The following is a 25,719-nucleotide window of genomic DNA, read 5'->3' on the forward strand; positions in this document are numbered from 1 at the left end:
ATATGACACAGACAGTGGGGGGCCCGGGGGGGAGGGACACACAAGACATGGGACTTGGTCAGAGCTGGGCCACCTCCAAAGGCTGTGTCATGATAAGGAGTCTGAATTTTCTTCCTCCAACCTGTCCTGTCCTGTCCCTGTACTCCCTGGGAACGTGGCTGCTCCCAACGGAGATGAACCACAGTGTAAAATACACACTGGATTTTGAAGATTGAAAAGAAAGAGTTTAAACCATCTTATAACTAATTTTATATTGATTGCATGTCGAAATGACAGTATCTGGGATATATTGGGGTAAAACTAATTTCACCTGTTTCCTTTAAAAAAATGTAGCCAGCAGGAAATTGGAAGTGACAGAAATGGCTTGCGTACGTGCTGTTGAGAGCGGGAGACAATCCAAGGTTAGAGAGAAGGGGTGCAGGCAAGGCTGGATCTGGGAATAGCGAGGGGATTGGACTAGGGAGAAGACCAGGCCTGGTGTCTAATCAAGAAGTAATGATACTCCTATTTCATTGAGCACCCATTATAGTTAAGCCCAGGTAAGCACTTTATATGAATTTACGGGTGCTATTATTATACTCTGTATATACAACATTGGAAATGCTGGCCTAGAATTCAACTGACCCTGCCAAGGCTGACCGGAGCTAAGACTCACACTCTGCCTGGCCCGAGGCCTGAGGCCAGGGTCTGGCCCCGCAGGAGTCTGGTGGGGCGGGGGCATTAGATGATGGAGGAGGCCAGTACAACGCTGGTTCTCTGGGTCTATCGTCATAGCATGGAATCCCAGAATGACGAAGGATGAACGCAGAAGGGCTGGTTACAGGCAGAGATGGGTCCTTTGGGACCACCTGCCTGGCCTTTAAAAACATGAGCCTGCCCTGGCTGGTTGGCTCAGTGGTTGGAGGTGGTCCCATACACCAGAAGGTTGTGGGTTGGATTCAGGTCAGAGCACATACCTAGGTTGTGGGTTACCTAGGTTGAGGGTGTGATCCCTGGTCAGGACGCGTATGGGAGGCAACCGATCCATGTTTCTCTCTCTCTGTTTCCCTTCCTTCCTCTCTAAAAATCAATAAAAATATAGTCTAGCATCTCTCTCTATGTAGCATGCCCACACCTTTCCCAATCCCCTTTTTCACACCCTTTTCCCCCAGAGCATTCTCTCTCTCTCTCTCTCTCTCTCTCTCTCTCTCTCTCTCTCTCTCTCTCTCTCTCCTGAAGTCCAAGGGCCCTTCTTTTGCTGTAACTTGTTTTTGAGCCCATTGTTTCTACAACTCACTTCTACCTCTGTGACTTTCTAAATAAACTTTCTCTTGCATAAAAAAACACCCCCCAAAACCAAAAACATGAGCCTGGAGTCTCCTCTTCAGGAACAAAGGCCTGATGCAGAAAGAATTCTGTGCCATTTGAGGAAGTGAGAGTTCAAAGGGCACCTGAAATAGGCTATGAGTTGGGGCCATTGTTTTACAAAAAGAGACTCAGGCACCTGTGCCTGCCTTTCTGGGGCATCCCCTGCCCCCGGGTCATTTTAGCCATGATAAGTGGGCGTTTTCAGCCAAGTCTGGGGCCACAGAGGAGATGGTGTGCCTGGCACCTCTCTGTGCATAGGATGTGACCCACCACCCAGGGGCTCAGGGTGCTGCACTGTGGGTCAGGGTTGCAGGAGCTCACCTGTTCCCTCACCACCCAACAAGCTAATTGGGGAGCCTGCGCCCCTCCTGCCTCCAGGTCCTTTGGTGGGTGCAGAGGTTTAGCATCCCTGGGACCGTCAGGCAGGAGGATTTGAGGGTGACCTCGATCACCATACCAAGCATGGCTTGTTTAAAACCTGGAGGCAGGAACCGGGGTGCTTCTCTGGAACAGTGGTTGGCAAACTGTGGCCCAAGTGCCATATCCGGCCCAGCCCCGTCTGCTTCTGTGAATGAAGCTGAATAGGAAAGGCCATGTGCACTTGTTTACGTATTGTCTGTGGCTGCTTTCGTGCTATCAGGACAGAATTCAGTAGCTGAGAGAATGTATAGTCATTGGCCTGGAAACCCAAAATTATTTTACTACCTGGCCCTTTACAGAAAATATAATTGCTAGTTCTGCTGTTCTCCTGCACAGAAGAGCACACGCATTTCTCTCCCCCTGGCCAGTGGTTCTCAACTGCAGTGGTTTTGCCACGCTGGGGACATCTGGCAACGCCTGGAGACATTTTCGTTGTCAGACCCAGGGGCATGAAGGCGCAGGGACTGGCATTTAGTGGGCAGAGGCCAGGGATGCTGCTCAACTTCCTACAGTGCACAGGACGGCCTGGCCCCAATGCCAATAGCGATGTCTAGACCTATCACTCAGCATCCACTCTCCCCAGAGGCCTAATAAAGGCCTCTCTAAGTTGGCTTACTCTGTAACTTCTGCAAATAACCAGGTGACAGCAGAGCGTCCTGTCCTTGGCCAGAGAGTCCCCCCCAAAGGTGCTATGTCAGCCCTCTGTCCCCATAACCCACAGGAGTCTGTCTCTTGGTACCTTCATTGGTTCTTGGATGCGTCCCACCCATTTGACCTTACACAGAGCCGCTGGGGCCACCTTAGTATAATTCAGCACACCAGTCAGACCAAACAAGTTCCCAAGACACAAGCAGCTTTAATCCCCCAATCCAGCCTCCAATGGGGGCCCAGCTGGACAAGGAGCGACTCCTTCGCTCTGCACAACCCACGGCCCACCCTCCTCCTCGCCCTCTCCGTGGCGATGCGCGCCCTTCTGTCCTCAGTTCACGGTGAGTGTGTCTGGGGTGCCTGGGACACTGAAGCAGCAGGCGCCTTTTCTTCCTCGTCCTCCATCTCCATCTTATCCCTCTCCAAGCTCTGGGCGCCCACAGCACAGTAGTACATAGCCTCATCCTCAGGCTGCAGCCCAGAGATGCTCAAATACCCCGTGTTCTCGGCCACATCTTTGGATCCGGAGAAGCGTGGAGGGACCTTGGGGCCCTGTCTCTTGTCTGAATGAGAGAAATATCTCAGCAAGAATCTGGGAGGGTGTCCGGGCCTCTGCTGGTACCAGTAGATGCTATACATGCTGACATCATGGTCCCTGCTCAACGTGCAGGCCAGACGGATTGTGGTTCCGAGGGGCGAGGACACAGAAGGTGGCTGATCCAGCATGGGCTGAGGGCCACAACCTGGAGACACAGAAGGACATGGACACCCGGGGCAGGGCAGGGCAAGGGAAGGGGCCAGCGGCCGCGAGCTCTGGGGAGTTCTCACCTGTGAGGTAGGCGAGGAGCGCCAGCAGGACAGGAGCCCAGGACATGTTGCAGACGTGCCGAGCTCTGCCTCCTGAACTGTGCAGCCGCCGCTCCTGGGGCTCTCTGGGGTCTGGGCAGCCTCCTCCTCCTCCACCCTCCCAGGGGTGGGGCCATTGCACACCCAGTTCCAGCCACCGTCATCCCAAACTTTCTTGGGGTTGCAGCATCAGTTAGGGGAATGGTCCCATGGTGGCCTTTGTGGCTCTGGCCTTGTCCTCATAGAAGCATTCAGGGAGGAAACACCTGCTGGAAGCTCACACCCCAGTGCCCAGGAGGCCAGCCCGCAAGCTTGCGTCCCTGAGGGAGAGCGACCTCAACGTCCCCTTGAGAAAGCCGAGCCCCGCAGAAACAAGGTTCGTGTCCAAATTTACATGCCTGGTGAACTGGGAAGAGGACGCATCCTGAAGGTGGTGAAACACCTGCTCTGAGCAACAGGAAATGTTGGGCCCTGATGGTGAGTGAGACACTGTTCCCTTCCACACTCCTAGCACTTGCTACCCACAATCCTAGAGCAACTCTCCCCCTCACCACGGTCCAACCCAGGCCCTGCCCCAGCCTGCTGACCGCTCCTCTCCACCACAGTCAACCTACGGGTCCACAGGAGGGCTGACCCGCCGTTCCCTGGGAGGCCTGTGTAGGGGGCTCAGCCGCAGGGCTCTGGGGGCAGAGAGCGCTGGCACGCTGAGAACACTCTTGAGACCCTCAGGCTTCCTCCTCCTATGCAGAACGAACTCCTGAGCTGGATTAAATGAGCGGTGGGGTTCTGGTTTTGCTTCTCTGCCAACGGGTTGCACCACTTAGACCCAACCTAAGCCATGACTACTAGATACACCTGGGGGCTGTGTGGAGAACAGACCTTAGGGCGGCAGGGTGGAGGCCAGGGGATCAGTGTGGTGGCAGCCGAGGCAGAGGGAATCGATGGGATCTCAGATACATTTTTAAGGCAGTGATGGATAACAAACAAGTGAGAGAAGGGGGAATCCAGAATGCTTCCAAGGCATAGGTTTTGAGCAACAGGGAAGATGGAGTTGCAGTTTTGGAGATAGAGAGCCTACCAAGGAGGGGGTTCAGAATCAGAAGTTCTGTTTTGAAAGGGAAATCTCATGTGACTCTTAATTTTTGGCATTTCTCAACCTTAGTTTGACTATTGAACTTTTTTTTCTTCTAGATCAGTGTGACCCAACCATAAAGTTATTTTCGCTGCTACTTCATAACTGTAATGTTGCTACTGTTATGAATCATAATGTAAATATCTGATATGCAGGATGGTCTTAGGCGACCCCTGTGAAAGGGTTGTTCGACCGCCAAAGGGGTCGCGACCCACAGGTTGAGAACCACTGTTCTAGATCATCTTTCAGCCCTAGTATTCCAATAAAAGCAAGTTGGGAAAGTGTCTACTGGGCCCAAAGGAAATGTGTATATGCTACTGTTCAAAATATAATTAAAATATGGTCTTGCAAGTTATTTTAATTTTTACATAACCCTAGTGCTCTTACACAAAAAATTACTTTTCTTTTCCAGTTCATCTTCCAGATATATTTTACACAGTTCATTCATTCATTCCACAAATGTTTATAGTACTGAAGGAAGCCTGCTACACACACGTGTCGCTTTCATGATTGTAATTATTAACAGCATGTATGTTTTCATGCTTATCATCCAGTTTGTTCATAATCATTGTAATGATTATTGTCATTATTGCTTCCCCACGGCGGGAAAGAATGAGGACCGCGTTGTCCATGACCACCCCGGGCCCGGAACGCATAGAGCACGGAACCCAGGGAGGGAGACGTGCGGGTGCCGGAGGGCAGACGCAGGGGCGCCAGCAGCCGCCGGACCCGGAAGTAGGGGTTGCAAGTGGCCGCCGGGGGAGTGGGACCGAAGCGGGAGCCGCTCGGGGCTGCGGGTGAGAGGCGGGCGGCGGGCGCTGCGCTGCGCTCGGCGGCTCCGGGACGTGGGAGGCGCGGGCCTTTGTGGAGCACGTTCCGCGAATGCCGGCCGGGCACCGAGGGGCCCCGGCACCGCGGCTGGGGGTAGCGTCCCGGGCCGGACTCTTGGGGTTCTCCCCGCCGCTTCCCTGGAGGGGTGGACCCCCTGCCCCAGGGCTTGTTGTGGGGGTCCCGGGAGGTGGCGCTGGGCCGGCGTTTAGCCTGGTGCCTGGAGGAGCAGGCGCTGCGGTTCATGATCTTCTTCGTGGAACCCGCCTGCGGTTCCTTAGGTTGGGTCTGCCGTGCAGCGGTCGGGCCCGGGTCGGCTGGGCTCCACTCAAAGGCAGGTTCTACCCGGGACCACCTGGGCCCCCCCTCCTCAGTCTTGAGGGCGCCCGTGGTCCCCGGAGTCGCTCACCGGATGCAGGAGAGCACCCGAACTCGAACACATTGACTAGAATCCGGGGCGAAGGAAGGCAGTGGCCTCGTCTTCCCTTTTTATCGCTCCGCCTTTGGGGCAGCGCGTGGGCAGGCAGGCCGATGTGGACGCATGGCCAGTGCGCCCTGGGCTTCCGAGAGCCTTTGCAAAGGTCAGCGGACACCAGCTCAACCGCAGTGTCCTCGTCGTTTAAAGAAATGACACCGCCGGCCTCGTGGAGTCGTTGGCAAGAGTAAATCACGTGTGTGTAGCAGTCGTGTGCCTGGTGCGGAGAAGGAGCGTGGGAGATGGTTGTTCCTTTCCCTCTGTTTCCGACTCCATAGGTGTTTGGTGAGGTGGCCGAGGTGGGAAGTCCTAGGGCTCTGACTGCTGCTCAGACCCCTCCTAGGCCTTGGCTTCCAAGCTGCGTCCACGTGTCTGTAAGACGCTGATCGGAAAAGACTTTCTCTAAAACGGTGTCTCCCAGAGGACACCTGCCATTGTGGATTGCCGTGAGAGCTGACGGGGTAATGACAGGCCAGCCTGCTACTCCCTTGTACTGCCAGTTGGAGGGTTTGCTGTCAGAACCCCCTTAGCACTTGCTAATCTCCCCTTTTTAAAATAAAAGGACGAGCATCAGGCTCAGAGCTCTGGCAGGCAACAAATTAAACTTGATTAAACCGCCGTAGGGTACTGGGGAAAACCTAGTTCTGGCCATTGATTGCAGCCGTTAGTTCCTATGGGGCTATAAAATTTCCCTTTTTTGTATATATTTAAACTTTTTTTAAAAAGCAAAACTTAAGTGAATAATAATGTTTTGCCAGTAAGGCAAAAGCGTTAGGACGGTAGCCCTAGCTGGTTGGGCTCAGTGGATAGAGCATCAGCCTGTGGACTGCAGGGTCCTGGGTTCGATTCCAGTCAAGGGCACATGCCTGGGTTGTGGGCTCGATCCCTGGTAGGGGGTGTGCAGGAGGCAGCCGATCAATGATTCTCTCTCATCATTGATGTTTCTATCTCTCTCCCTATCCCTTCCTCTCTGAATTAAATAAAAATATATACATATTTTTAAAAAGCATTAGGATGGTATATAAATGAAGTTTGCAAACATTGCTTTGAGCTTTTGTTCTGATTGGCTTCCGTTTTGAAATTGGAGATGTGCCTTAATGGAAAAATAGGGAAGCCCTACAATTAATCACAGAAAATTAATCACAGTTGTGACTGTTGAAATCTTTTAAGAGTTGGAAGGAACCTGATGTAGTTTTTAAAAAATGTTCCCATGCCCTAACCAGTTTGGCTCAGTGAATAGAGTGTCGGCCTGCGGACTGAAGGGTCCCAGATTCGATTCCAGCCAAGGACATGTACCTTGGTTGCGGTCACATCCCCAGTAGAGAGTGTGCAGGAGGCAGCTGGTCGATGTTTCTCTCTCATGGATGTTTCTAACTCTCTATCCTTCTCCCTTCCTCTCTGTAAAAAAATCAATAAAATATATTTTAAAAAAATAAAAATTAAAAATGTTCCCAGCTGGAAGTAAGGAAGCATGAGTTTCACCCCATCTCAACCAACTTCCTTGGTTATCTTTAGAAAATCCTTTCTCTGAGTCCTAATTTGTTCTTCCTACTTGAGATGACTTTACCAGATCATCACCAATGCCCTTTCTCCAGGACTTCACATTCCTAATAAAACAGTGATGCTCAGAACATTACAAAGTGCTTATGCAGAATTGAGGTATAAACTGTTGAATTACAATATGTGTTTCTTTAGAGCAGGAGCGGGGAACCGTTTTTCTGCCAAGGGCCATTTGGATATTTATAACATCATTTGTGGGCCATACAAATGATCAACTTAAAAACTAGCCTGCTATATTTGGTCAAACATTTAATTAACTCACCCCTAATGCCTTAGCAGGGCTGGACCAAATGATTTCGAGGGCTTTCTATAGCCCATGGGCTGGAGGTTCCCCACCCCTGCTTGGAACCAGAGCTGCTGAAGATTGGCACATGTCAGAAATGGATTAGCAATTGCACAGTCTTGACTGGAGTTTGCTTTTTTTTTTTTTTTAGTCCTCACCCGAGGATATTTTTCCACTGATTTGAGAGAGAGTGGAAGAGAGAGGGAAAGACAGAGAGAAGCATCGATGTGAGAGAAACACATCAATTGGTTGCCTCCTGCATGTGCCCTGACCAGGGCCTGGGCTGGGGAGGAGCCTGCAACCGAGGTACATGCCCTTGACCTGAGTCAAACCCGGGATGCTTTGGTCAGCAGGCCCACGCTTTAGCCACTGAGCCAAATCAGCTAGGGCTAGGCTTTGCTTTTTTCAAATATATTTTTACTTGTGGCCCAGTGCACAAATTCGTGCACATTGAAAGGAAATTAATTAGAAGAAATATTTTAATATCGCTATTCACCCTTTCTCTATAATAGAAGTGTCAACCAAATTCACAATTGACAATGACAGATCAAAACACACCCGTGCGATTGGTGCCAGTGAGAACTTTATATGTATCGCACGTGGTTGAGTCAACTTGGCCTTGTATAGAACAGACTTGCTTAATTAGACCTACTTTCTGATGTAGCTAAACTTTTTCCAGCCCAGTGAAGCACCCCAACTTCTCTTTCAGGTACTTGTCAGCAACACAGCAGTAAATATCAACACAAAGCAGATGATTATTATAGCTCATGCAGGGAGAACAAAGGGTAAAATATTTAACTGCAGCCATGTTTGACTATATTCTGTGCAGTGAGAAAACCTGAAGTCATTTTCAAGGTCCACCATTTCTTAATCCTTTTCAGTCGGGTCAAGTTTCTAAGCTTTCTAAATCTCTGTTTTCTGGCTAATGGAAAAAAAATAGGATTCCACCTAGTCTCCTCTCTACCTACTCCAGGACTTCTGTGAGGATCAAATGAGAGGAGGCATGGGAATACGCTTCACAGACATTTGATTACAGTGTAAATTGTTTCTACCTGGGTATAAAGCAAGTGTTCCTGGACTGAAGAAACTGCAAGGAGGCTAGTCGTTGCTAGGGAGAGGAAGCTGGGCGTTGCTACATGATGATGTCATTACCCGGTCGGAGGGAAGGACACTTAGCATATTAGACTTTTATATAGATTGATTTCAGAGAGGAAGAGAGAGAGATAAATATCAATGATGAGAGAGAATCATTGATTGGCTGCCTCCTGCACACTACCTACTGGGGATCCAGCCCAAAACCTGGCCATGTGCCTTGACCAGGAATCGAACTGTGACCTCCTGGTTCATAGGTCGATGCTCAACCACTGAGCCACACCAGCTGGGTGATTTTTTTTGTTGTTTTTTTTTAAAGTGAGTTTCCTTGTTAGCAAGTAGTATAGGTTCCATTGGAAGCATTGCTATTTTCTGTGTGTCTTTTCTTCTCTTTAGGAGTCCGCATCGATAATAGTGTTGGGCTGCTGAACTTCTTCATCGCCATTTCCCTGAAACTGGAGCCAGCTTGAAGACCAAGATGAAGACCGTGCTCATGGTTGCAGAAAAGCCATCTTTGGCCCAGTCCATTGCCAAAATCCTCTCTCGAGGTAGGGAAGGCCAGCCCTGGTGTCTCTCTGGCTTAGCTCTGTAAGCATGGTCATTCCCATTTTACACGTCATTTCTTTCTTTTTCCAAAGTGTGACTCCAGCCCACTGGAGTAGACTCGGGTCAGGACAGCAGGCATTCACGAAGCACCTCGTGTTGGTCACTGTGGGATGCGTTTACTGCCGCAGCCAGCATGAGCCAGGGCTGGGGCTCCCAGAAGGCACAGGCACTATTCGCAGTAGCAGCAGGTGCAGACAGGCCACGGGGAGAGGGCTGTGCTGGCCAGGGTTGTTGGTCACAAGCTGCAGGAACCAGCCCTGGTCACTTACACCGAAAGGGAATTTACTGGAAGGAGGAAGACGTAGCCAGGCCACACCCGGTCTAAGTCTGATAAGGCCCTGCCACAGGCATCATCACCAGAGACCCTTGTTACTCCCCTTGACCCCTGCTGCAGCTCAGCCCAGAGCCTCATGCCACTCCAGAGCAGCCGCTAGCTGAGCCTTGGCCACGGCCCTCCCAAGACAGCAGAGCACTGGGAAACGGCGCATCTGCCCTCACCCCCACTCTGGCCACTGAGGTGATCGGTGCTGCTTCCCCTCCTGTCTCTGAACTCCCTCCAAAGAGGAGGGGTATTTGGATGCTGGGGACCCAGAAATGGCATACGTCCACCCCGACCTCCCCTTGCTCCCAAGGCTGAAGGAGGAAGAGACCCTGAGACCCTGGGCTAAGAAGTCCTGGTCTGAAGAGGAGGGTGGACCCCAGAGCACTGCTTGGTCCCAGAGGCTGAGAAAGTGTGGCCGAGGGGCCATCAGGGGGAGCGTGAGACAACACTGTGGGATTCACTAACTAGGAGTTAGTACAGTGGGGGACCTCCTGGGGACTTGAGTACAGTTGAGAGAAGCGAGGCAGAAATCAAATCAAAGTGAACACAGAAATGCAGAGAAAGAGCCGCGAGGGTCTGCTCTTGAGAGTTCAGAGGCTGCTCCCGGCCCCCAGCCCCCCGGGGCTCTGTGTGGTGGGCGCTCTGTGCTGGCTGGTTACCAGTGGTGTTCTCCCGTGACCCGTGAGAGCTCAGCACCTGGTTCCCCGCAGCGGCCTGAGGACTGTCGTCACTGACTGCTCTGGGGGAGGGGGTGGTCCTCCGAGAGGCAGCTGCAGCTCATGGAGCAGCCATCACTGTGCTTCTCTGCAGGGAACATGTCCTCACACAAAGGGCTGAATGGCACGTGCTCAGTGCACGAGTACACAGGGACCTTTGCCGGCCAGCCAGTCCGCTTCAAGATGACGTCCGTCTGTGGTCATGTGATGACCCTGGATTTTCTGGGTGAGTCCCCCACCCTCCGTCCTACTGAGAGAAGCCCTGCATGGTGCTTCCCCGGGTCCAGTTGGAACCAGGGGAGGGCTCCAGGCACAGAGTCCAGAACCCATGAGTCCTGACATCAGCAGGTCGTGAAGTGACCTGGGGTCCCTGGGTGGGCACCCAGAACTCAGGTTTTGGAGGTCAACACCCGTGGATTCCCATTCCAGTGGCCCTTAGTCACTGCCTGCGCTGTGCACCCTCCTATGCAGACTGGAGCCGGTGCCCACTCGGGGCCTGGCCTGAACAGTCCTTGGGAGGGGCTGCTGTTCCTGGGGAGTGTCGCTGCCGTCCAGCGGCCACTGGGCGGCTGTCGTCTTCCTCCTCGTTGTTATCCATCATCTTGGAATGGCCGGCATTAGTGTCCCCCTGGGGCGAGGTGCGGGCCGTGCTCTTAACCACACTCTGCTGGCTCACAGGCTGGGGCTGGGGCAGTGAGCGGGCCTCCATGAGTTTCTGCCCCTCGTGTGTGCAATGAGTCTTACGACAGGGCCATCCACGCGCAGGACTGTCCGTGGACTGAATGCGACAGTGACTGCAGAGTGCTTAGCGCAGGGCCGGGCGCTTAGCAAAGCCTCAGTACTTCTCACTGCTCAGTGACAACAGTGACATTGATTCACTCGTGTGGCTGAGCACTCAGACCCTGACTTTGACCACCAGCCTGCAGGTGGGGAGCTGGGATTTGAACGTGGCTCTGTCTGACCCAGTCTCCCGGGCTGCAGGGAACGTGGCCTATAAGAAATCCCGAGTGCTGACCGTGTGAGCGCCAAGCCCTGCGCAGTGACGCAGGTGGATGTGTCCCACGTGAGGCCCAAAGAGACTGGTTCTCCCCCGTCCGCTGAGCGCCCATCGTGTGCCTGGTCAATGCTGAGCGTGGGGCGAGGCCACCGAATCGAGGCTGGGAGAGAAGGCGAGGCACGTGTGGTGGTTCAGGGCTCTGGCAGCGAGCCGGCCCGGGAGTGGTGCCTCTAGCAGAGGGACCGCCCGGAAGCCAGGCGAGAGCAGCGGCCCTGCCGCGTGGGGCTCCCGTGGTGGCCGAGGGGTGGTGTCAGCTCAGCAGCCGGGAGGAGGAAGGCCGGGCAGATCCTTTCTCGCCTTCCCCTCCCTGTGTGTGAGACAAGACCCATCACGGCGATCATGGAGGCCACGCTCCGCAGCGTGGCTCAGATGTCGCTGTGCCTGTGGTTGATAGGAAAGTACAACAAGTGGGACAAGGTGGACCCCGCAGAGCTGTTCAGCCAAGCCCCGACGGAGAAGAAGGAAGCCAACCCCAAGCTGAACATGGTGAAGTTCCTGCAGGTGTGTGGGCAGCGGGCACAGGCAGGCGGACACAGGCAGGCGGGCGCAGGCAGGCAGGGCGGCCCTTCCTCTGACTCCCTGCCCCTCCCCCTCCCCAGCAAGATGGTATTTGACCAGCCCTGGGGCAGGCCTCACGCCTTTTCTGTAAGCGGCCCCAGCTGACCCAGGAGGCACCTTCCAGCCTTGCTCCTCCCCCAACTACACTGTCAGCCACTGGAATTTAAAAAAAATTAGTTTGGTGGTGGTGGTGGTTTTTCTAATTTTAAAACAAATGCATATATGTTATGGAAAATTAGAATATATAAATAAGTATAAAGAAGGAAAATTATTTATAATCACACTAGCCAAGACAACCACTATTGACATTTAGGGTTATTTCATTTCTGTCCTTTTTCTGTGCAATTTTCGGGTTAAGATCTTACTGCATTTTTAACATTTTTTTGTCCACAAAACAGTAGTTCTGAACTAAATTCTTTTCTGACTGGCTAAGCCAGTCTGACTAGTTCTTCTGCTTAGCCTGGGCCCCTGCTCTGGGCACCAGGCCTCCTAAACCGCTGGGGGTGGGGGTGGGGAGGGGAGACGACTGCTCTGCTCCCTGAGCCGGGTGGGGGTGCCATGGGCACTGCAGGGCTGGGCTGTGGAAGGTACTAGTCCCCCTGTGCTTTGTGGCAGGTGGAGGGCAAAGGCTGCGACTACATCGTGCTATGGCTGGACTGCGACAAGGAAGGGGAGAACATCTGCTTCGAGGTGAGGGTGACCCCACTGTGGCCTCACTTTTGGCCTTCCCGCCATCTGCCCCAATCCATTCCTGAGCCCAGAGTAGGGAATCAGCTACAGTGGCTTACAAATGTCTGTTGTGCTCCTTTATGTTGGAAATTATCTAGACACACATTGTGTGAGCAGCGGTAAAAGGGTAGCTTTCCTAGGTGGATCTGAGTTTCAGAATGGGGCTGTCTCAAGGAGAGAGTTGGTTTCAGCATTTCGGGCCCCTCGGCCCCTTTCGGGGACCTTAGATCAGTGCTGGTTGCCACCTGGTGATCTTCCTCCTTTCCCGGGCCCCGTTCTTCTCATCGCCCGCCTCAGGCAGAATGCCCTGCCCTGGCCATGGTGCCCTCGCACTGGGCGTACCTACAGGTGTCACCGTGTGCCCCTCAGGCTGTGGCTCTATAGGTTGCCCTCCTGCCTCCGCACCCAGGGCCTGGCATGCCTCAGGGCTCAGGAAGTGCTTCCAGCACAACAGGGGCACTCGGGACACCCCACATTCCAGCACAGAAGGGGCATCCCTTCTGATACCCCCTCTACCCCCTCCTGCTCCTCCCCTGCTGGCTTGCTCCTCCTGGGGGATCTTTGCGGCTGGGGGTAAAGAATGGTGGCAGCTCATGGGGCTTTCTCCCTTCAGAATCGAAGCCACCTCTTCCCTGTAAAGAAGCTGCATGCCAGGCTCCAGCATGACTCCCCTCCCACTGCACGGCCTTCTTAGTGAGTCTCGACTCCAGGACCCCTGCTGTGCCTGATCCCCGAGCCACCCAAGCCCCCACAGAGGGGGTCATCAGGGCCTCCCCACTCCTGCCCGTTGCCTTTTCCTCTTCATCCGTTTTCCCTCCCTGTCTTTTCTCCAGTCTCTTCAAAGTCCCACCCTCCCCTCCTGGCACTCCCTCCTCTAGAAGGAGGGGAAGTGGTCACGTGGGGTGATTTGGCAACTCTCGTTCCCTGTGTCCTTGGCAGTAGCATCTCTTGGTTTGGTGAGGATGGAAGCAGGAGATAGAGAGGGTGGCAGCTTGCAGGATGGTAATAAGAAGGGGGTGTTTGAATAAGTTTGTGGACAAAAGGAAGGAAGCCATGTGGCAGGAGTATGGAGAGATGGAGGCTTCTGGAAGGGGAGAGAGACAGAGGAGGGTCTGGCTAGAGTGGAGAGGGGATCGCACGCATGGCTGGGAGGCTCAGTCCTGGAGGAGTTGGGCCCACAGGTGGGGTGCAGAGCAGGAGGTGGAGGCCTGGGGAGCTGGCCGGGGTCATAGCTAGCCCTCTCCCCCAGGTCTTGGATGCCGTGCTGCCCGTCATGAGTCCGGCCCGTGGTGGTGAGAAGACAGTGTTCCGGGCCCGGTTCAGCTCCATCACGGACACAGACATCTGCAGTGCCATGGCCCGCCTGGGCGAGCCTGACCACAACGAGGCGCTCTCAGTGGATGCCCGGCAGGAGCTAGACCTGCGCATTGGCTGTGCCTTCACCAGGTGCCGGCTGCCCTCCCGTTGGCCAGAGCCTCACCCTTGCTGGTCCCCATCCTTGGTTCCTGGGCCTGATCAGCCACCCCAGTGGTCAACATTTTAAAAACCCTAAAGACAACTGTCTAAATAGACCACCGCGTGAAAAGCAGTGTCTTGGGGAGAGGGGGGAGGGGGTGGAATGTGATAGAAGGGCTTCCTGGCCTGGCGAGCTCAATCCCCAGTGTGGGGCGTGTGGGAGGCCGCTAATGTCTGCTCTTCTTTCCCACCTTCTCTGTTACGTGTACACACACACACACACCTCCTGGCCCCCTCTGAGCATGTCCTCTGACCCTGTCTCCTGAGCCGGGAGCAGCCAGCCACCTTGGCTTCCTCCCTGCGCCACCAACTAACCCATCCCAGACTCCCACCAGGGGTTAATGATGGTTTCTTGAGCAAATGCATGACTAAATATCTTTCTCTCCCCACCCCTCCTTGTAGGTTTCAGACTAAGTACTTCCAGGGGAAATATGGCGATTTGGACAGCTCTCTCATCTCCTTCGGGCCATGTCAGACCCCTACCCTGGGATTCTGCGTGGAGAGACATGACAAAATCCAGTCCTTCAAACCAGAGACCTACTGGGTGCTGCAGGCCAAGGTTCTCTTTCCCTTCTCTGTTCCCGCTGGGTCTTTTCAGGTTTGGAAGTGAGTTCTGAGAGTCCCCTTCATCATCACTGTCATCATCATAGTCCCACAGGCCCCTGAGGTCGAGGGCACTGCCCTTTTACCCTGTGGATAGCAGTACAAGGGAGGGAGGCCAGAGAGGGATCTGTGGGTGCCGAGAGAAGGGGCCTCAGCTTCCATGGAGAGGCAGGGTAAGGCTCGGCCTGAATGCACTGAATTTCAGTGATTGGAAATGAACTCGGCTTTGGTGGTGTGGGGCGAGGTCATCCCTTGGAGCCATCAGCTGCCACAGTCATATCCAAGGATTGACTTTCAGACTTTTAAGGTTTTGGAACCCCTTCTCCAAATAAAACTCCATTGAAGCTTCTTGTAAGATTTAAATTTTTTTAAAATTGATTTCATAGAGGAAGGGAGAGATAGAAATATCCATGATGAGAGAGTATCATTGATTGGCAGCCTCCTACATGCTCTACTCTGGGAATTGAGCTCGCAACCCAGGCATATGCTCTGACCGGGAATCGAACTGGTGACCTCTTGGTTCCTGGGTCGATGCTCAACTGCTGAGCCACACCCGGCTGGTTGCTTCTTGTAAGATTTAGAACATAATGCAGAGCTGCTCCTGTTGCCATGGGGCAGGGGCCCCAGGGTGAGGCCACCTAGTGCTGGCCAGGCGTTAGGACATGGGCAGGGAGGGTGTGAGAGGTGGAGGCTCGGACACTCCTTAAGGACACATCAGCCTCGGCTTCGTGCTCTTCTCGTGAGGCCATCTGCCTGATTTCAGGGAGGCCATCTGTCAGAGCAGCTTTCACTGGGGAGGGGCTGCGTATCTGCACAGGTACGGCTGTGAGACTTTATTTTTTTTATTTACTTTTAGAGAGAGGGAGGGAAAGGGGGGAAAGGAACATTAATGTGAGGGCAAAACATCGATCCACGGCCTCTTGCACGCCCCCTGCCAGGGATCCAGCTCTGATTGGAATTGAACTAGCAACCTTTCAGTGCCTGCGATGAGCCCAGCCAGCTGAGCAGTGCGGGCCAGGGCATGGCTGTGGGACTGTAGAGCCAGGCAAGGACCAGCTTCATCTGCCCAGGTCTCTTCTCTGGCAGCAGATTCACCTGGATACTTTCGTGTGTTCTGTCCTTCCTGCAGGTTAACGCTGATAAAGACAGATCTCTCCTGTTGGACTGGGACCGAGTGCGAGTGTTTGACCGGGAGATCGCGCAGATGTTTTTAAACATGACCAAGCTGGAGAAGGAAGCCCAGGTGGGCCTGCTCCCCCACAGCTGCCACCTTTGCCTGGGCCGGGGTAGGAGCGGGATACCTCTGGCTGGAGGAATAGCTTGTGACCTAGGTCACGTCTTTCTCCCCCTTTCTGAAACAGACATCGTTTGGAAAGAGCAGTTACGCGTACACTCCCACTGGAATCGTTCTGCCCACGGCAGTAACTGCAGCATGCTGCATATCTGCTCCGTACTGTGCACTGCCCCACTCCCGTGACCCGCCAGGCCCCTTCCGCACTTCCCTTTCCACGTGACCCAGTGGCATCATCTCCTTTTGACAGGACTTAATTTCACACAGACGTCCCTTTTGTGTGACGTCTAAAGCTGACAACTCCAGAGAGCTCTGTGTGCATGGCCATGAACCTGCCCAAGGCCCAGCACAGACGGCTCTGAGATTCCCAGTGTCAGCTTCCATAGCCTTTGTGGGGCTGAGTTTCTCACTCAGGGTTTGATGACTAGAAGGACTTGCTGCTTGGCTGTTAGGAAGGGGGTGATGCCACGTGGAAAGGGGCTGGCTTCAGTGGGGGTGGGGGGCAGGCCCAAGGCATTGCAGCAAGTGCCCTGCAGCTGTGACAGCTACCAGAGCCACTGAGGGGCCTTCTCTTGTCCTTCCGAGCCTTCCTTAGGTGCCCTTACCCGCCCATGCAGTTGACTCCGGCTCCCAGAACTTCTAAAGCTGCTCCGTGCCTTTATCCTTGGTCACGTTCCTACAGGCACCATTGCTGCTGTCGCAGGCTCTCAGCCTAGTGGTCCAGCTTTCCTGGCTGCACATGCACAATCTAGCCTCAGCATTCACCCCCCTTGTCTGTCTGGAACCAGAGGGCCCTGCCCTGGCCAGGCCTACATGGAATTCAGGGATGAGCTGTCGGGGTTGTGTTGTTTGGGTTGTTTCTGCCACAGGCAAAGCAGAGCCATCGCTTCTGACAACTGTTCAGTTTAGAGGTTGAAAGAGGTTGAAATTCACCAGAATTTTATTTAAACTGCATGGTGTTTACAAAAGTTACCAACATTTAAAAATTATGAGGTTTTTATATTAAAAGCCTGATTTCCAGCTTTTCTTGGCAAATCAGAAGATATAGCAATACGAGCAGGCCCTGATGGAGCACTCAGGCTCTTTGAGGGGTAAGCAGCTGCCCCGAGACAACCTGCACCCCGGGCCTTCTGCTCCCACTGCCACCCCCAGGACCGTGCTGATGCTGGCTCCCGTCTGATTTTGAATTTGCAGCCCCTTCTCTTGCCTCTTCCCCGTTCCTCCAGTTTTTCTCTCTCCCTAGAAAATTCTTTAGAAAATTATCATCTCTCTTTTTTCCTTCTTCTTTTTTTTTTAATATATTTTATTGATTTTTTTACAGAGAGGAAGGGAGAGGGACAGGGAGTTAGAAACATCGATGAGAGAGAATCATCGGTGAGCTGCCTCCTGCACACCCCCCACTGGGGACATGCGCGCAACCAAGGCACATGCCCTTGACTGGAATCGAACCTGGGACCCTTCAGTCTGCAGGCCAACGCTCTATCCAATGAGCCAAACTGGCCAGGGCTCTTTTTTCCTTGTTGGGCCTGAATAAATATTCAAGTCTTAAGTGCACTATGAGGAGTGAACTTGAGACCAAATGTATGAAACCAGACCCTTTGCCTACCTATCCTGATTCTGTTTTGTTGTCTTTCTCCTTCCCCTACCCCCACATCACTGAATCCGTTCTGTTTTCTAGGTGGAAGCCACAAGCAAAAAGGAGAAGGCCAAGCAGAGGCCCCTGGCCCTGAACACTGTGGAGATGCTTCGTGTGGCCAGCTCTTCTCTGGGTATGAGGGGATTTCTCTAAAGCCCCCAAAGACTTCTTGGAGCAGGCATGCTGCTGCCCCGTTCAACCCCAGGGTAGTACCTGGGTGTGTAGGACAGTGCCCTCGTTCCTACCTTTGCCAGCATTTTCCCCGCTATGTTCACCTGTGTCAGTATGCACCCCCCCCCATGTGCTCACCTGTGCCAGCACCACCCCCTCCACATGCTCACCTGTGCCGGCGCCCTCTTTCCATGCAGTGTTACCCGAGGCTTAGAGGGAATCTGAGGATTCCATTTCACAGGATTGTTGGTTAGTACTCAACAGCTTCTCTGAATTTATGTGGGGAAAGCACAGACCATGTCATTTTACTAAATGTCTGAGGAGCCCCCGCTGGGATTGAACACGTGGAAGGCCATCAGCAGGGCCACCCACAAAGCAGGCCCTCATGCCCCTCAGAGGCATTAAACCATGGAGTTCAAGCTCCAGGTACAAACTCCGGTCCAAATCCCAGCTCATCACATCCTTCCTTGTCCCAGAGCCTCCGTTTCCTCATGAGAAAAGAGAGCGACCATAGTTAGCACCCATCTGGGTTGTTGTAAGGATTAAGTGATTGAAAGAGCTCATCCTAACAGTAGCCGTGGTAGTGACTGTCACTACCCGAGAGGGACATGCTGACAGCAGCGTCCCTGCTTCAGGGAGAGGCCAAGGCCCATCTCTCCTGCCTGGGACGGTGTGTGCCGTCTGTCTGGCCTTGTCTCCGTAGCAGCAAGAAGGGGGTGGGCTGGAAAGTCGGTGGCCTCAGGCGTTGGTGACGTGTCAGTGGCCTCGGGGACCATGGGCAGTGTGCTCTCGGGCATTTTCGGGGTCCCCGGGGGCCAGCAGTGACACTGAGTGACCAGTAGCCAAGTGCCAGCCTCTGCTGGTCAGGGAGGAGCAGGAAGACGAGCCCTCCCAGCCGCCCTGTTTGCGTTTGGGGGAGCCTGAGTGCCCAGGCCCATGGGCAGGCACCTGGCTGACCCTGGCATTTCGGACCAGCTGAGCCTCCTGTCTCTCGCAGGCATGGGGCCACAGCATGCCATGCAGACCGCTGAGCGGCTCTACACCCAAGGCTACATCAGCTACCCGCGCACCGAGACCACCCACTACCCCGAGAACTTCGACCTGAAGGGCCCTCTACGGCAGCAGGCCAACCACCCCTACTGGGCCGACACGGTGAGCAGACCCAGGCCCTGCACTCCCCCCTCCCCCCTCTCCCCGTACACCCTGTTGCCAAGGCCTTGGGACCAGCTCAGGACTGGCAAATCCAGGCCTGGCAGCAGCTCCCTGCAGGTGAGAGGGCAGCCATGCCGACTCACGCTCTGTTTTGTCTTCTCTCCCTCAGGTGAAGCAGTTGCTAGCAGAAGGTATCAACCGGCCACGGAAAGGTCACGATGCTGGTGACCATCCCCCCATCACCCCCATGAGGTCTGCCACAGAGGCCGAATTAGGTATCAGGTGATTCCCTCCCCCACCGTCCTCACACTCACACTCACATTCATGAGCACACACACACACACTTCAAGCTTCTGGGGAGGGAAGGGCTTCTGGTACTTTTGCATGGTGTCGGGCCCCAGTGGGAATGTGGGGCCTCCCTCCTGCCCCGTCTGCCCCTGGCTGTGGCACAGGGGTCACCTGAAAGTGTGCTCCCTCCCCGTGGGACAGGACAGGAGCGAGTGGTGACAGCAGTGTGTCCCGTGCAGGGTGCAGGCACTGCGGGGGGAGACCCTAGAACAGAAAGGGCCAGGCAGGAGGTGGCAGGGGAGGTGAGCGGGTGGGTGGCTGTGGACAGAACAGGATGACCCTGAGACAGAGTGGCAGGCGCCGTCATCGGGCCCATGCAGTCCTGGTGGCCACATGCCAGGAGAGGGCAGAGGGAGGGGGAGCCATGTGGGTGGAGGCAGAAGCTGCGTGTGTGATGTGATGGTGGCATATCACGAGACAGGGACAGGCCGCGTGCCTGGAGGCAGGGCGGGAGATGGGAGCCACGGCTGTGAAGGGACCACCAGGAGCAAGAGACTTGCTTTCCTTTCCTTGCTGTGCGTGCCTCGTCCCTCGGCATCCTGTGGCTCTGCTGCCTGAGCAGGAGCCAGGGGCCCCGAGAGCCAGAGTCCTGGCTGCTGACCAGCGTCTGTGCTTACACAGGGGGCGACGCGTGGCGGCTCTATGAGTACATCACTAGGCACTTCATCGCCACGGTGAGCTATGACTGCAAGTACCTCCAGAACACCATTTCCTTCCGGATCGGGCCCGAGCACTTCACCTGCACGGTGAAGACCGTCATCTCCCCAGGTAACCCGCAGGCCCAGCCGTGCTCCTCACCTCCACAGGCCGATGCAGCGTCCTCCGTCGGGCCTGGGATGGAGGCCCCGGGTCTGAGGCAGCGCCCTGTCCCTCCAGGCTTTACGGAGATCATGCCCTGGCAGAGCGTGCCCCTGGAGGAGAGCCTGCCCACCTGCCAGAGGGGCGACACCTTCCCCGTGGGCGAGGTGAAGCTGCTGGAGAAGCAGACGAACCCCCCTGACTACCTGACGGAGGCCGAGCTCATCACGCTCATGGAGAAGCATGGCATCGGTGGGTGCACCCGCCCGGGACCCAGGCCTGAGGGTTCCCAGCCCAGGAAGCAACGCTTCCAGAGCTGCCCGGTGCCCCTTCCATGCGTGAATGGCAAGTGGTGCGGTGCCTGGCACAGTGCTGGCTGAGAACCAGGGCCCGTGACAGGCGGGGGTGCCGGGGAGCCCACAGTCCGATGGGGCGTGTCGCAGGCCGAGGGACACTAGGGCCTTGCTGTGCGTTGCAGGGACAGACGCCAGCATCCCCGTGCACATCAACAACATCTGCCAGCGCAACTATGTGGTTGTGGAGAGTGGGCGGCGGCTCAAGCCCACCAACCTTGGCATCGTCCTGGTGCACGGCTACTACAAGATCGGTGAGTGCGGCCTGGTGCTCCCTGGCTGCTCCCTGGGCCGCAGCTCCGCCCTTGTCAGCCCAGAGCCTCCTCTGCAAAACCCTGCGATGAGCCCCCCCTCCCACAGCAAGGTGCTGCGCTGCCACCCCAGGACCTGCCCCCGCAGGGGCTCGGCATCGTGGGTGATGAACGGACAAGTGCGAAGGACCCAAAAGGGGGGGCGAGGGCTCTTCCCCACATCGGGGCCCGAGGGACATAGATGTGGCCCAGGGACTGCCCGGAGCACCTCTGTGATGCAGTTCCAGAGACGGGCCCCTGGTGGCTCCACACAGGGTTTTGTGGGGGGAGATCAGGAAAGGTCTTGGGTGCGGGGGTCAGCCACGTGCCGGAGCTGCCGCAGGGACCCTGAGCCTCAGGTGAGGGTGCTCATAGCGGCCGCCCGCCCCCAGATGCGGAGCTGGTGCTCCCCACCATCCGCAGCGCCGTGGAGAAGCAGCTGAACCTCATTGCCCAGGGCAAGGCCGACTTCCGCCAGGTCCTGGGCCACACGCTGGACATCTTCAAGAGGAAGTTCCACTACTTCGTGGACTCCATCGCAGGTAAGGGCTGCCCCTTCTCTACCCCTGGGTCAGGCCGCCGCCACTCGGGTGCCAAGTGCCGCCATGTGAGACCAGCCCCCAGATCTGGGCTCCAGGCCTCTGTTGGAGGATGGGGTGATGAAGAGTCATCACTGGGCCCTTGTCAGAATTAAAGGCCAGTATATTAATACCACACGCAGCCCTGCCTGGTGTGCTCAGTGGTTAGAGTGTCAGCCTGTGCACCAAAGGGTTGCGGGTTCGATTCCTGGTCAAGGGCACATACCTCAGTTGCAGGTTCATTCCCCACCTCCAGTCGGGGCGCGTTCCGATTGATAGTCTCTCTCACCTCGATGAACCTCTCTCCCCTTCCTGCCCTCCCTTCCATTCTCTCTGAAAAGCACTGGAAACAAATATCCTCGGGTGACAAATGGGCTGCAGCTCTGCCGTTCCCGTTACTGACATGGAACCCACCACCCGCAGGGAGGGGTGTGCTCACGCACAGATCCTCTGCCTCGGGGTGCCTCCCCTGCAGCCCGCCCGGTGGCACCTGCAGGGAGGTGACCGACCCTCCTGCTCTGCTACCTTTTAGGCATGGATGAGCTGATGGAGGTGTCCTTTTCGCCTCTGGCAGCCACAGGCAAACCCCTCTCACGCTGCGGGAAGTGCCACCGGTTCATGAAGTACATCCAGGTAGGTGGTGGCTGAGGGCGGTGCCCACTCACCCACTCCTGCTGGCCTGCAATGCCCTGTGCACAGACACGGGCAAGTCTTGTCACCTCTGAAGGCCCCTCCTCATCCTCACTCATACAATGTATTTGTTCCAGTTGCCACCCAAGGGTGGCTAAGAGGCCTAAAGCAGCCTGCCAGCAAACACCCCGTGTCCCTAGGACCCCAGGAGCACATCAGCTGTTAGGCCGCTTAAACACATGTCTGTGTTTCCTGTCCACACGTCCTGGCTATCATGGGCATTAACATACGTGCTGGGATTTTAGAACTGCCTTTCTTCATGCGTAGAGCAAGTGTCCCGAGACTCATGGCCTGGGTCCTTGCCTAGCAACATATTACATATTATGTATTATATGTCACGTATTATGTATTACACATGACTTATTCTGTATGTGTATTGAGTGTGATGTACATATTGTTACATGTTACATAGCATGTACATGTGTGTGCATATGTATTTGTGTTGTGTGTTATCTATTCTCTTTTATGTGTTGCACGTTATGTATTACATAGGACTTGCTGTGTTATATGTTACATGCTACATTTATGATTCTCTATTATGGGGAGAGTGAGGGTGGGCTGGAGAGTCGGCTGGCCCAGCCCCCTGTGCCTCCCCCGGCATTGCTGCAGGCCAAGCCGAGTCGCCTGCACTGCTCCCACTGCGACGAGACCTACACCCTCCCCCAGAATGGCACCATCAAGCTCTACAAGGAGCTCCGGTGCCCGCTGGACGACTTTGAGCTGGTCCTGTGGTCATCGGGCTCTCGGGGCAAGAGCTACCCCCTGTGCCCCTATTGCTACAACCACCCGCCCTTCCGGGACATGAAAAAAGGTGAGAGCACCTCTTCCTGGGATTTGGCTCCCTCCAGCTGGGCTGCCCTCGTCCCCCCAGGTTTCTGTGGTCTCTGTTCCGCACCAGCCCCTGCCTGGCATCACGCTGGTCTTTGTGGGTAGCCCTACCCTGGGCCGTCCCACGCTACTGGTGCTAAGATAGGAGACCCCGGTGTGCCTGGGCGGTGCTCAGGCGTCAGCCAGACCGCCTGCCACTCTGGTCATAATTGTGCCGGTGACTAGGGAAAGCTCACTCAGGACCTGGCAGTGGGTGTTTGCACCCTCTCCTGGGCTGGGTGAGTGGGAGGATGCAGCAGGTGGGGGTGCCCTCAGTCAGCACCATCAGAGCCCTCCGTCCTCATGCTTATTCCTGGAGAAAGGAGAGCATGTATCCAGGTGGGGCCGAGAAACCGAGCCGGGAGTCCGAGGAGGGCCTGGGAGTCAGTGCTCACCCTCAGCGGTGCTGTCTCCTTACCACCTCGCACAGGCCCCGGGGTGTCATCACCCCAAACCACAGACAGGAACGGACACAGCGAGAGTGAGGTGTCCGCCCACATCCCCGGGGCTCGGGGGGCTGCAGGGTCTTAGTTTACCCCTCCTGACTCAGGCCTGGCCTATGGGGCAGACACAGCCTCATCCCTGCCGTCCAGCAGCTTCCAGGGCAGCCGATGGCCCCATGTGGCCACTAGAATGAGGGCCACACAGAGCTGCCTATAACAGGCTGCGGAAGCAACGTGAAGGGCAGGGACTGGCCGACGGCCACCAGGAAGGCCTGCTGGAAATGATGTGAGCCCGGGGAGAGGGGGCCTCACTGGGTGAGGAGTTCCCCATAAGCAGAGCACAGGAGCGCTCCGGGCCCGGCCAGTGAGCAAAGCCGCGAGGAGCACTTTTTGCTGGGACATGGGACGCGGGACTGTGAAGCACTGAGAGGGCCGGGAGGGGGTGGGCAGCACCGGTGACCATCAGGTGTGCCTCACAGGCTGCCCTCTCCCCACCAGGCATGGGCTGCAATGAGTGCACGCACCCCACCTGCCAGCACTCCCTGAGCATGCTGGGCATCGGCCAGTGCGTGGAGTGCGAGAGTGGGGTGCTGGTGCTGGACCCCACCTCGGGCCCCAAGTGGAAGGTGGCCTGCAACAAGTGCAACGTGGTGGCACACTGCTTCGAGAACGCCCACCGCGTGCGGGTGTCCCCCGAGACCTGCAGCTCCTGTGAGGCTGCCCTGCTCGACGTGGACTTCAACAAGGCCAAGTCCCCACTCCTGGGCGATGAGACGCAGCACACGGGCTGTGTCTTCTGCGACCCCGTCTTCCAGGAGCTCGTGGAGCTGCGGCACGCGGCCTCCTGCCACCCCATGCACCGGGGCGGGCCAGGGAGGAGGCAGGGCCGAGGGCGGGCCCGGGGCCGCCGGCCTGCCGGGAAGCCCGGAGCCAGGCGACCAAAGGACAAGATGTCAGCCCTGGCCGCCTACTTTGTATGATGGCCCTGTTGTTCCTCACCCAGCTCCAGGTGGTTGTCCTTTGGGCCACAGAAATCATTAAAATGGATTTTGTCTTCTCCAGAGCAAGCAGCTGGGGCCCTTTTGCTGGTGTCAGGGTTGCTGTGTCCTCCCCACCCACCTCCTCATCCCCCCTCCCATCCCTGTCCCCTTGCCTCTCCCTTCACTCTGCAAACACCTAAGTGCCTGCTCTTCCCACGCCCCTCGGTGCCTTGGGGAGGATACCTCCTGTGGAAATGGCAGCTCTGTGCATGGCAGGAGGTGTCCCTGATGCCTGTGGGGAGAGGCAGGTGTAGGAGGGAGCCTGGGAGATGAGGCTGGGAGAGGTGCTCTCTGGACCAGCCCTCTGTGAGGGGAACCCCACATGCCAGGCTCAGCAGCTCTGAGCAGACCTGTGTGATGCCTCAGGCACCTGACAGTCTCTGGCCTGTTCTGATTCCAGTTCTCAAACAAGCCCTGATTATCTCAGAGGCAGCCAGTAACTTACTGGGGAGGAAGGGGAGCAGGGGTGCCATGGTGAGCCATTCACATGCCAGGCGTAGAAAATAGCCCATAAGCTATAGTGGCTGGATGCAAGCAGTAGGCTGCTTGCCCGCCTGCTGTCCCTGTACCCCCACTCCGGCCCCTAGGCAGCCACAGTCCTCAGAGCCCTGGGTACTCCCCTGGCCATGTTGCAGCAGGAGCTCCAGGCTGTCAGTGGACATTTGTACAAGGAGCAGATCAGTGTTTCACAAGGGGCCCTGTATTTGGTAGGTTCGCAGTTCACACTAGAACATACGAGGCCCTGAGGAAAGCCTCCGTACAGGAACCCGAGGCTTCACCGGGCATTCCACAGAGGAGCTGGGCGCCAGGCTCCCTCTTCCTGGAGGCTCCAATGAGCCAACAGGGTGTTCCGTGGAACACAGTTTGGGAAACCACTACAGAAGCTTTTGAAAGGCTGCCTCCGCCAGCTGGCTCCCTGGGAAGCTGTGCTGCGGTGGCCTGATTCTGGAGCACTGACCAGGCCGCATCTGCGAGTGGGCGGGCCCCTGGCACAGGGCTGTGACTGCTTGGCCACCACGTAGGCCCGTCACAGTGAGCAGTCGGGGCCTTCGCCTTGTGTTCTAGGACCCCTCCAGCGAGAGCCGGGGGAGAGGCCTCACACCCAGAGCACCCTTCCTTACCAGGACTCTGCACTGAGGTTTCACCTCAAGCAGGGCTCATCACAAGGGTTCATTTCTTTTTCTCTGCACGTGTCCTTGGTTGATGAACCTTTGAGACCCTTGGCTTTCAAAGCTGGACTCTGCCTTCAGGAACCATTCACCTCACCCACCCAACAGCATCCAACCCGCCCTGTTACTTGCAGTGAAGCTGCAGAAGCAAGAAGA

General features: G+C 55.7%; 2 protein-coding genes across 2 annotated transcripts; one reads left to right on the forward strand and one right to left on the reverse strand.

Moving 5' to 3' along the window:
* Positions 1-2,751: 2,751 nt before the first annotated feature.
* LOC308535288 (immunoglobulin iota chain-like) lies at positions 2,752-3,289 on the reverse strand (the record flags this gene model as incomplete). The annotated part of the gene is made up of 2 exons (XM_081114105.1): positions 2,752-3,158; positions 3,244-3,289. The coding sequence occupies 2 exons, from the start codon at positions 3,287-3,289 to the stop codon at positions 2,752-2,754; spliced, it is 453 nt and encodes a 150-aa protein (XP_080970231.1).
* Positions 3,290-5,128: 1,839 nt separating this feature from the next.
* On the forward strand, positions 5,129-24,417 carry TOP3B (DNA topoisomerase III beta). Its single transcript, XM_081114201.1, has 18 exons — positions 5,129-5,190; positions 9,028-9,179; positions 10,370-10,501; positions 11,727-11,833; positions 12,506-12,580; positions 13,869-14,065; positions 14,537-14,693; positions 15,867-15,980; positions 17,707-17,797; positions 18,833-18,987; positions 19,157-19,262; positions 19,957-20,103; positions 20,212-20,385; positions 20,612-20,740; positions 21,169-21,318; positions 21,887-21,987; positions 22,654-22,855; positions 23,853-24,417. The coding sequence occupies exons 2-18, from the start codon at positions 9,110-9,112 to the stop codon at positions 24,332-24,334; spliced, it is 2,589 nt and encodes an 862-aa protein (XP_080970327.1). The 5' UTR covers positions 5,129-5,190; positions 9,028-9,109; the 3' UTR covers positions 24,335-24,417.
* Positions 24,418-25,719: the final 1,302 nt, after the last annotated feature.

This window comes from Myotis nattereri (genome assembly GCF_964212035.1).
Source record: "Myotis nattereri genome assembly, chromosome: 19".
Classification (NCBI taxonomy): domain Eukaryota; kingdom Metazoa; phylum Chordata; class Mammalia; order Chiroptera; family Vespertilionidae; genus Myotis; species Myotis nattereri.

Excerpts from the sequence above, each read along its gene's own strand:
- TOP3B (XM_081114201.1), top strand. The coding sequence starts at position 9,110 with ATGAAGACCGTGCTCATGGTTGCAGAAAAGCCATCTTTGGCCCAGTCC. Across the intron at positions 9,180-10,369 it reads TGCCAAAATCCTCTCTCGAG|GGAACATGTCCTCACACAAA; the intron begins GTAGGGAAGGCC and ends GCTTCTCTGCAG. Across the intron at positions 18,988-19,156 it reads ACCCCTACTGGGCCGACACG|GTGAAGCAGTTGCTAGCAGA; the intron begins GTGAGCAGACCC and ends TCTCTCCCTCAG.